Source organism: Camelina sativa, chromosome 12, assembly GCF_000633955.1.
Source record: "Camelina sativa cultivar DH55 chromosome 12, Cs, whole genome shotgun sequence".
NCBI classification, from domain to species: Eukaryota; Viridiplantae; Streptophyta; class Magnoliopsida; order Brassicales; family Brassicaceae; genus Camelina; species Camelina sativa.
In genome coordinates, this window is record NC_025696.1 from 5,340,207 (window position 1) to 5,351,872 (window position 11,666).

An 11,666-nucleotide genomic window follows, 5' to 3' on the forward strand; every position below is an offset into this window, starting at 1 on the left:
CACTGAGATGGAATGAATGTCGTTTTAAACTGAAGGAAACTCGGCCATCACCTCTAGTAAACTTCTTTGACTCTCTACTACCCACTTTGAATATTCATCTTGTTGTTGAAAGGACACAATGTATATTTCGTCAGATAACTTTAACAACAATTGGAAAATGAAGTAAAGAATAGTTAAAAAGTTCAGCCACGACCTTTCCAGCAGGTGAAGCAAGATGTTTGAATCGCTCTGCTTCGGTGGGATCAGATGCATGGGCAGACAAAGCAAGTAAAGCAGACTGCAAGAAAACAAGAATCCATTGAATTTGAATCTCTGTGAAGACAGAAGTAATCGATCACAAATAGTCTGATGATAAATAAATCCAATCAATCTTCTTAGACCATTTTCAATGGTTTTTCTTATTTTTTCTTCTATAATAGAGATGAGTTTTGCTCCAATGGTTTACCCTATTTTTTCCTCTATAAAAAAATATTCTAAATAGATACTATCTTTATTTTACAATTAACACCTTTTATTTATAAAATTGCAAACTAACCCATTTCACTTTAAATTTTGTAACACTTTCATAAAATTATCTTTTGCAAATGGTAGTCTCAATATTTTAGAATAAATATTTATACTTAAATTTATATTATTAGTTCTTAAAAATATTTATTTTATTTATTTTGGTCATAAATAAAAGAAGTTAAAGATTATGAAGACTACTTTGTAAATAAAATAGTTTAACTTTATTTATAGAGGAAAAAAGTTGAGTTCCTCTATATATAGAGAAAAAAATAACAATCTCTATTATAGAGATGAAAATAAAGATGGATTGGAGCAAAAATTACTCTGTAATAGAGTTTAGAGGCAAAAATTGAAGACCATTAGAAATGTTCTTAGGAGAACTTAATAGACATGCATATTGTGTAAGCGTTGTTCTCAAGTTACAGTGTGGGAATGGAGGAGGAACAGTCACATGACCAACTATGGAGATGATAATTGCAATGTTATCTGGTTTATGATTGTCGATCTATCTATATGTACTTTTGATGCTTCTATTTGTTATCAAGCTTGGCCTTGGAAATCTCTAAACCTTTGTAACTTTGCTATTTTGTTTGTTTGAATGAAAGTAACCTCTGTTTTGTTAAAAAAAAAAAAAAAATCTAATGTATGTACCTAACGTCTGATCAATTGAAATTTTTAAAAAAAAACATAACATAAAGAAATTGCAAATGTAGTGGGTAAAATTTTTTAATCGATTTATCATTTCTAATTCTACTGAGAAGAATAATTCCACAGTCAAGTTTAATTTTCCAGTCTAATTATTTGACAAAGCCAAGATAAGAAACATAGCTTGAATTCAACCTTTTCAAAAAGTTTCCATTATACTAACTTTACGGTATTTTTGAAAAATACGGTTCAAAGTTGATTTATTAACCCTAAAAGTCAATATCCTTTAATATATTTTGTTCCGCTGTGACGACGACGTTAACAAAACATGTGAAATACTGAAATCAATTATTCAATCATGTGATATCATTTACACATTCATCACCTACCAATGTCCACATGATCTTTTATTCATGTGACATCATCTTTATCGAGTGTTATAATAATAAACTCTACAGTTCTCGATTTCCTTTTGTCAACGGGTAGTAATTCTTACTATTCCTATATTTTACACATAAATGATGATATAGTTCTTTTTTTCTCCCTCTGTAAATAGCAAATACATATCCTTTTTATATATAAAATATATGTGGAAATTTCTAGTTTTCTTTTCTTAGAGTTACATCAACTTTATAAAGTTGTTTAATTAATATTTTTCCTCATAATAATGAAAGGGATATGTTATACCCTTCCACTTGCACTTGATTGACATTCTCTCCAGACGTGTTTTTTATTGGTGTAAAGTCAGTAGTTCTCTTTCTCTCCATAATATAATACTTATTAGTAATCTAGCTGCAATACACTGTAAAGTGTAAACAGCTTGTTAGTTATTCTGCATGTTGGCAAATAAAATTACTGCTTCAACAAAACAGAAACAAAAAGCAAATAAAAATTAATACATTATACTAGGTAGCTTTTACAATTTGAAAGGTAGATCATCTTTTTAAAAAATAAATTTAATGCTTAAAAAGTTTATCCTTGGAATTATGTTTTGGAGAAGTAAAGTGACCAACTACAAACTATCCAAGATTAGACTATCATTAATTTTGCTAAAAAAATTCAACGAAAAAAAAGTAATACTATAATAATGTAACATGGCAAGTAAAGCCGACGATCGGTTCCTATCAGCTAGACGTGGGCATATTGTCATTTATGCAATCACTTCTAGTTAGGGAAGACTACTAATTAATCTTTAATACAAAATAATTATAAGACAAAATTATGAGGACGAGAGAAACACACAACACATAAGTAGTTGAAAGAGGAAAGAAACATGTTGTTTTTGTTGTTGGAAAACTCTTCTGCCCACCTACTTATTTTGGCACGCGTCAATGTAGCTCACGTGTGCCGATGTGCGGTGTGCTCTACTAATACACAACCATATGTGCTCTCACCTACCCACCAAACCCTTCGGTCCATTCCCCTCATTTCACAATTCTCTTCAAATTACATTCTCAACCACCAAAAAGCACTTCCGAATGAATGAACTAGAAGAATTCCACCAGTCGCTTTCTATATCTCCCTGTCATTATTAAATTATTTGACTCTTACACCGAAAACACATCGACTTGTCACCTTTTTGCTCCGTATATCGTTGGCTAGTTTGGCGTTAAATATAACCAGAAAAAACAGTGTTGGCCACTTTAATAGATGACTTTTTCTTCTTGTGCAAGTAATACTCAATAACTTAAGTTGTGAGTTTATTTTATAATGGCTTGTTTTGACAAAAAAAACTAACTTTAGTCTCTTAAGCAAGATCTTAACGTGTTTAAGTTGTTTTAGAATAGCATGTTATTTTTGTTTCGTACGACACAAATTAAACACTGTTGTTTTATAATAGTAATAGATAACACAAAAATATTATGTTCATATGACATGTACATGTAAGGATTAACACACAACATTCTAACAAAATTACGAGCTAACAAACATTTTAGCACTTTCGTCCATGCGGTAAATTTTTACCTGAATAATTCTTATCCATTATCATTTTGTTAATTTACCTGGTTACGTAAATGATAAATAGAAATATTATTTTCCCCAAAATGGGGACTTGGGTCCAAAGTCTTGCTGCTGCATATATAATGCATACCAAAGGTGCTTGACTAATTCATACCAAATGTGCTGACTTTTGTATATAACACAATCGTTCATAAATACATACCCACCACAACATCTTATGCATTTTTTCTTTTGGTTGGGGGCTATATAGCAGTGAGTTATAAAAAAAAATATATAGGATTTATCAAAATATGTGAAAAATAAATTAAAAATGGAAAAAAGGGAAGTTCATTTCTCCTTGCGATCACAAACTTAATGATCATCATATTGTGGCACTTCTGTGCCGTATATATATGAATATAAGTACACAGTGAGTGTGTGGCTTCAATTGTCTCGTTACCATACATCTCTCAGATATCTTCCACTCATTTGCAGGTTCTTCACAAAGCCCTCTGCTTTAGTTGAATCCATTGATCCCTGATAACAAGACAAAATAAACCCATTAGAGTCGGTTTGTGATTCGGACAATGATAATACTAGACTGATCTCAACCAAGCATACCTGTTCTTGAGCTATTGTGTGGAGAGACCTGTGAACGTCTCTTGCCATGCCTTTTGCGTCACCGCAAACATATACATATGCTCCTTGAGAGATCATGTTCCAGATATCAGAAGCCTGCATTACAAATACTGTCAGCTTAAGAATCTGAATCTGCATATGTATATACAAAGTTCTGCGTTTTGGTTTGGGGTTATGAAGCTCATACCTTGTCCATCATTTTGTGCTGTACATATTCTTTGGTGGGTCCTTCACGAGAGAAGGCAACAATTAGCTCCGCAAGAGCACCGCTCTCAACAAATCTCTGGAGCTCTTCCTCGTAGATGAAATCCTACACAAATATCAGAGGACTTGAGAAACTGAACAAGCCATTGATGTATGATTGAGTTTTAAGAAATGGGCAAGTTCTTACCATTCTACGGTTTCTGCATCCAAAGAACAAAACTGATGGTCCAAGTTCAACACCAGATTCTACCAACGCGAGTCTTTCCTGAAGGAAACCTCTGAATGGAGCCAATCCAGTCCCTGGACCGATCATGATGATAGGTACCTTAGAATCAGAAGGAAGCTTGAAGTTGGATTGCCTGACAAATATTGGAGCCGACGAGCAGTTTTCACTCTTCTCATAAGGCACCGCATTCTGTGTTTACGACACACACAAGAAAACATTCAGACTTAATCACAGAGCTCACATGCATCAATAGGAAATGACACAAAGAGCACAACGGCTATAATGTAGTATGTATGCAGGAAGCTGTCAGATTTACGGGCATTTTTTTTTACCTTCATCCAAGTCGAACATACTCCCTTATGAATCCTGCCGGTTGGCATCTTCTCATGAACCAGTGCACATGTGACATGAATTCTAGTTTCAGCAATCCTATACCAGTAAACAAGACAATGTTTCAATACACTAAAATTACAAGACAAGTCTCAGCCGACAACTGGAAGACAAAAGACCAAAAAAATGATAAGTATTAAGTACTCACTTGGGAGATGATGATATCGAATAGAACCTAGGCTGCAACCTTGGAGCAACTCCAGCGAAGAAGACACCAAGTGGTGGCTTGGCTGAAGGAAACTCCGCCATCACCTCTAGTAAACTTCTTTGACTCTCTACTACCCACTTTGAATATTCATCCTGTTGTTGAAAGGACACAATGTACACTTTGTCAGATAGCTTTTACAAAATTTGGAAAATGAAGTGCAGGAAAATAAAAGTTCAGCCACGACCTTTCCAGCAGGTGAAGCAAGATGTGTCAATCGTTCTGCTTCCGTGGGATCAGATGCATGAGCAGACAAAGCAAGTAAAGCAGACTGCAAGAAAACAAGCATCCACTGAATTTGAATCTCTATGAAGACAAAAGAATCGATCATAACCAGTCTGATGATAAATGAACCCAACCAACCTTCTTAGGAGAACTCAATAGACATGCATATTGTGTAAGCGCTGTTCTCAAGTTACAAGGTGGGAATGGAGGAGGAAGTGAGCTGCTGATTGGTGTGCCATCTTCTTTTTCAGCGTGAAGTGAGAAATAAGTATCAGGTGACATATCCAGCAACTTCAGGGCTTCATCTACAGTTTCACTTAAATTATCACAAAGTACACCAACATGATCTCCAGTTTCATACCTGACAAGATATAAAACATACATTCATGTTATTCCTCACGAATATTACCATCTGATTCTATACTATAGACATTCTTAAATAATAGTAAAACTCACGTAAGTCCACTTCCGGCAATGTCAAATTCCAAATGAGTGCAAGAACGGTCAGACTCAGGAGTATGTAACTCCTTTTTAACGGCGACATTTGCTCTTTAAAAACCAAATAAGCAAAAGATTAGATCAAGTAACAAGACAAGATTATAAGTTAAAAAAATAAGAAGTAGCTTGCTTGCGTACCTGTAAGGATGTTGAGCATCAAACACGGTGTGACCATTTCCGTTGGCCATGATCTTATCATTGAATTTTGCATCTTCAGAGTCGTGGATAGAAACTCTGTATNTACGGTTCAAAGTTGATTTATTAACCCTAAAAGTCAATATCCTTTAATATATTTTGTTCCGCTGTGACGACGACGTTAACAAAACATGTGAAATACTGAAATCAATTATTCAATCATGTGATATCATTTACACATTCATCACCTACCAATGTCCACATGATCTTTTATTCATGTGACATCATCTTTATCGAGTGTTATAATAATAAACTCTACAGTTCTCGATTTCCTTTTGTCAACGGGTAGTAATTCTTACTATTCCTATATTTTACACATAAATGATGATATAGTTCTTTTTTTCTCCCTCTGTAAATAGCAAATACATATCCTTTTTATATATAAAATATATGTGGAAATTTCTAGTTTTCTTTTCTTAGAGTTACATCAACTTTATAAAGTTGTTTAATTAATATTTTTCCTCATAATAATGAAAGGGATATGTTATACCCTTCCACTTGCACTTGATTGACATTCTCTCCAGACGTGTTTTTTATTGGTGTAAAGTCAGTAGTTCTCTTTCTCTCCATAATATAATACTTATTAGTAATCTAGCTGCAATACACTGTAAAGTGTAAACAGCTTGTTAGTTATTCTGCATGTTGGCAAATAAAATTACTGCTTCAACAAAACAGAAACAAAAAGCAAATAAAAATTAATACATTATACTAGGTAGCTTTTACAATTTGAAAGGTAGATCATCTTTTTAAAAAATAAATTTAATGCTTAAAAAGTTTATCCTTGGAATTATGTTTTGGAGAAGTAAAGTGACCAACTACAAACTATCCAAGATTAGACTATCATTAATTTTGCTAAAAAAATTCAACGAAAAAAAAGTAATACTATAATAATGTAACATGGCAAGTAAAGCCGACGATCGGTTCCTATCAGCTAGACGTGGGCATATTGTCATTTATGCAATCACTTCTAGTTAGGGAAGACTACTAATTAATCTTTAATACAAAATAATTATAAGACAAAATTATGAGGACGAGAGAAACACACAACACATAAGTAGTTGAAAGAGGAAAGAAACATGTTGTTTTTGTTGTTGGAAAACTCTTCTGCCCACCTACTTATTTTGGCACGCGTCAATGTAGCTCACGTGTGCCGATGTGCGGTGTGCTCTACTAATACACAACCATATGTGCTCTCACCTACCCACCAAACCCTTCGGTCCATTCCCCTCATTTCACAATTCTCTTCAAATTACATTCTCAACCACCAAAAAGCACTTCCGAATGAATGAACTAGAAGAATTCCACCAGTCGCTTTCTATATCTCCCTGTCATTATTAAATTATTTGACTCTTACACCGAAAACACATCGACTTGTCACCTTTTTGCTCCGTATATCGTTGGCTAGTTTGGCGTTAAATATAACCAGAAAAAACAGTGTTGGCCACTTTAATAGATGACTTTTTCTTCTTGTGCAAGTAATACTCAATAACTTAAGTTGTGAGTTTATTTTATAATGGCTTGTTTTGACAAAAAAAACTAACTTTAGTCTCTTAAGCAAGATCTTAACGTGTTTAAGTTGTTTTAGAATAGCATGTTATTTTTGTTTCGTACGACACAAATTAAACACTGTTGTTTTATAATAGTAATAGATAACACAAAAATATTATGTTCATATGACATGTACATGTAAGGATTAACACACAACATTCTAACAAAATTACGAGCTAACAAACATTTTAGCACTTTCGTCCATGCGGTAAATTTTTACCTGAATAATTCTTATCCATTATCATTTTGTTAATTTACCTGGTTACGTAAATGATAAATAGAAATATTATTTTCCCCAAAATGGGGACTTGGGTCCAAAGTCTTGCTGCTGCATATATAATGCATACCAAAGGTGCTTGACTAATTCATACCAAATGTGCTGACTTTTGTATATAACACAATCGTTCATAAATACATACCCACCACAACATCTTATGCATTTTTTCTTTTGGTTGGGGGCTATATAGCAGTGAGTTATAAAAAAAAATATATAGGATTTATCAAAATATGTGAAAAATAAATTAAAAATGGAAAAAAGGGAAGTTCATTTCTCCTTGCGATCACAAACTTAATGATCATCATATTGTGGCACTTCTGTGCCGTATATATATGAATATAAGTACACAGTGAGTGTGTGGCTTCAATTGTCTCGTTACCATACATCTCTCAGATATCTTCCACTCATTTGCAGGTTCTTCACAAAGCCCTCTGCTTTAGTTGAATCCATTGATCCCTGATAACAAGACAAAATAAACCCATTAGAGTCGGTTTGTGATTCGGACAATGATAATACTAGACTGATCTCAACCAAGCATACCTGTTCTTGAGCTATTGTGTGGAGAGACCTGTGAACGTCTCTTGCCATGCCTTTTGCGTCACCGCAAACATATACATATGCTCCTTGAGAGATCATGTTCCAGATATCAGAAGCCTGCATTACAAATACTGTCAGCTTAAGAATCTGAATCTGCATATGTATATACAAAGTTCTGCGTTTTGGTTTGGGGTTATGAAGCTCATACCTTGTCCATCATTTTGTGCTGTACATATTCTTTGGTGGGTCCTTCACGAGAGAAGGCAACAATTAGCTCCGCAAGAGCACCGCTCTCAACAAATCTCTGGAGCTCTTCCTCGTAGATGAAATCCTACACAAATATCAGAGGACTTGAGAAACTGAACAAGCCATTGATGTATGATTGAGTTTTAAGAAATGGGCAAGTTCTTACCATTCTACGGTTTCTGCATCCAAAGAACAAAACTGATGGTCCAAGTTCAACACCAGATTCTACCAACGCGAGTCTTTCCTGAAGGAAACCTCTGAATGGAGCCAATCCAGTCCCTGGACCGATCATGATGATAGGTACCTTAGAATCAGACGGAAGCTTGAAGTTGGATTGCCTGACAAATATTGGAGCCGACGAGCAGTTTTCACTCTTCTCATAAGGCACCGCATTCTGTGTTTACGACACACACAAGAAAACATTCAGACTTAATCACAGAGCTCACATGCATCAATAGGAAATGACACAAAGAGCACAACGGCTATAATGTAGTATGTATGCAGGAAGCTGTCAGATTTACGGGCATTTTTTTTTACCTTCATCCAAGTCGAACATACTCCCTTATGAATCCTGCCGGTTGGCATCTTCTCATGAACCAGTGCACATGTGACATGAATTCTAGTTTCAGCAATCCTATACCAGTAAACAAGACAATGTTTCAATACACTAAAATTACAAGACAAGTCTCAGCCGACAACTGGAAGACAAAAGACCAAAAAAATGATAAGTATTAAGTACTCACTTGGGAGATGATGATATCGAATAGAACCTAGGCTGCAACCTTGGAGCAACTCCAGCGAAGAAGACACCAAGTGGTGGCTTGGCTGAAGGAAACTCCGCCATCACCTCTAGTAAACTTCTTTGACTCTCTACTACCCACTTTGAATATTCATCCTGTTGTTGAAAGGACACAATGTACACTTTGTCAGATAGCTTTTACAAAATTTGGAAAATGAAGTGCAGGAAAATAAAAGTTCAGCCACGACCTTTCCAGCAGGTGAAGCAAGATGTGTCAATCGTTCTGCTTCCGTGGGATCAGATGCATGAGCAGACAAAGCAAGTAAAGCAGACTGCAAGAAAACAAGCATCCACTGAATTTGAATCTCTATGAAGACAAAAGAATCGATCATAACCAGTCTGATGATAAATGAACCCAACCAACCTTCTTAGGAGAACTCAATAGACATGCATATTGTGTAAGCGCTGTTCTCAAGTTACAAGGTGGGAATGGAGGAGGAAGTGAGCTGCTGATTGGTGTGCCATCTTCTTTTTCAGCGTGAAGTGAGAAATAAGTATCAGGTGACATATCCAGCAACTTCAGGGCTTCATCTACAGTTTCACTTAAATTATCACAAAGTACACCAACATGATCTCCAGTTTCATACCTGACAAGATATAAAACATACATTCATGTTATTCCTCACGAATATTACCATCTGATTCTATACTATAGACATTCTTAAATAATAGTAAAACTCACGTAAGTCCACTTCCGGCAATGTCAAATTCCAAATGAGTGCAAGAACGGTCAGACTCAGGAGTATGTAACTCCTTTTTAACGGCGACATTTGCTCTTTAAAAACCAAATAAGCAAAAGATTAGATCAAGTAACAAGACAAGATTATAAGTTAAAAAAATAAGAAGTAGCTTGCTTGCGTACCTGTAAGGATGTTGAGCATCAAACACGGTGTGACCATTTCCGTTGGCCATGATCTTATCATTGAATTTTGCATCTTCAGAGTCGTGGATAGAAACTCTGTATTCTAACACAGCTGCAGTGTATGGTGTGGCAACAGCTGTATCACCTTCTTCCCTCAGCAATGTATCAAGCTCGGGCCACAATGCTTCTCTCCTGCAAGAGGTAGCAAAATTGAGCCCAGAAGAAAAAGAAATACAAACGGCCAAAGCAGCAATGCACATAAGAAGCCAATAATAGAAGAGAAAAATGTAAATACCAAGCAGTGAAGTCATCTTCGATACACTGGTCATCATCTCCAAGACCAACCTCTACAATACGTTGTGCACCTGAACAAACCACTCATGAAGTTAGAAACCAGTACAGACTGATATAGAACACATGAAGACCAAATCAGAGAGACTCAAGACAATTGATGAAATAAAGAAACAAACTAACCTTGTTCGACAAGTAGGTCATCTACAACTTTAGCAACCTGCAACACAAATTTACAAAACAGTTTGAATATCAACTCTGTCCAAAGTTTGGAAGGAAACCGGAAATTGTGACAGGAGAAAACCCAAAAAAGTTTATAAACCTTATTAAAATGTTCATATTGTCTGTTTCCTAATCCAAACACTCCATACTTCAAGTTTGTAAGCCATTCTCCTCTGTCATTCCCCTGTAAACACATGTTTACAACTTCAGAAACAAGAAAACAAGAAACACACTTTACAGCAACCAATTGAGCCATACAAAAAAAAAAGAAACTCACCTCAGTGAACCATTTGTAGAATCTCGCTGCATTATCTGTAGGTTCACCATCTCCATATCTACATCCAGATTGTAAAACCAGATCAGTCACAAGAATAAAACAAAGTTAACAACAATTCCCAAAGAAATGAATCAGGTAAGGTAAAGAACTAACGTGGCTAAGAAGAAGAAAACCAAATCCTCTTTCTTTAATTTCTCCTCATACTCATCATCATCAGCAGCAGCGTAATCATCCTGTTAACAAAATCATAATCAGATCGAAAAAAAACAAGATTTTACTAAAAACATCAAACTTTTTTTTTTAAAATGTTGCTTTTGAATATACCAAATCAACGATTTTGAATCTGATCTTTTCATATCTTGCTTTAGCTTCTTCTCCTAAAGCCTGAAAAAAAAAAATCAAACTGATTCAATTCAAACTTCACCATCTCTCCAAAAAAAACTAAAACGAATTCTCACAAAAAAAAATGTTCTCACCTTTGCAAAACCTTCAGCAGTACCAGTCTGTGTACCGAAAAAGATTGTAACCTTCTTCCTCCCATCATCAACATCCTCCTCACGACGCTTAATCACCAAAGACTTAGGAGGTTCGACGCGTTTTGAATCCCCAGATGAACCGGATCTCCTCAAAACGAGCATAACGATGCAACCAATAAGAACAGCTATGGAGGTGGTCACAATCATTGCGAATTGACGGTTCTCAATAAGCATAGATGATAATTCATCTGCTACAGACTCGTAAGCTGAGGCATTAGCCGGGTCCGAGACAACCACTGGCTCTCCTTTGATGATTGCAGCCATTAGATCGATCATAGAGGATGAAGAAGAGGACATGGCGTTATAGGTGATGTTGTGTCTAGAACAAGGAAGAGGGGAAAATGAAAAATGAAGGAAGAAGATCTCTCTCTGTATGTGTGAATCGTCGGGGGGGGG

The 11,666-nt window shown here is 35.4% G+C and overlaps 2 protein-coding genes across 2 annotated transcripts; both read right to left on the reverse strand.

Annotated features, from left to right (window-relative positions):
* On the reverse strand, window positions 3,419-5,714 carry LOC104730299 (NADPH--cytochrome P450 reductase 2-like). Its single transcript, XM_010449451.2, has 10 exons — window positions 5,619-5,714; window positions 5,439-5,531; window positions 5,121-5,343; window positions 4,945-5,028; window positions 4,701-4,852; window positions 4,495-4,591; window positions 4,124-4,351; window positions 3,920-4,042; window positions 3,715-3,828; window positions 3,419-3,630 (listed from the first exon to the last, which is right to left on the reverse strand). The coding sequence occupies exons 1-10, from the start codon at window positions 5,666-5,668 to the stop codon at window positions 3,550-3,552; spliced, it is 1,245 nt and encodes a 414-aa protein (XP_010447753.1). The 5' UTR covers window positions 5,669-5,714; the 3' UTR covers window positions 3,419-3,549.
* On the reverse strand, window positions 7,745-11,660 carry LOC104730298 (NADPH--cytochrome P450 reductase 2-like). The gene is made up of 17 exons (XM_010449449.2): window positions 11,211-11,660; window positions 11,059-11,118; window positions 10,888-10,967; window positions 10,735-10,792; window positions 10,558-10,641; window positions 10,419-10,455; window positions 10,240-10,309; window positions 9,945-10,136; window positions 9,765-9,857; window positions 9,447-9,669; window positions 9,271-9,354; window positions 9,027-9,178; window positions 8,821-8,917; window positions 8,450-8,677; window positions 8,246-8,368; window positions 8,041-8,154; window positions 7,745-7,956 (listed from the first exon to the last, which is right to left on the reverse strand). Exons 1-17 carry the CDS (start codon window positions 11,565-11,567, stop codon window positions 7,876-7,878), a joined length of 2,133 nt encoding a protein of 710 aa, XP_010447751.1. The 5' UTR covers window positions 11,568-11,660; the 3' UTR covers window positions 7,745-7,875.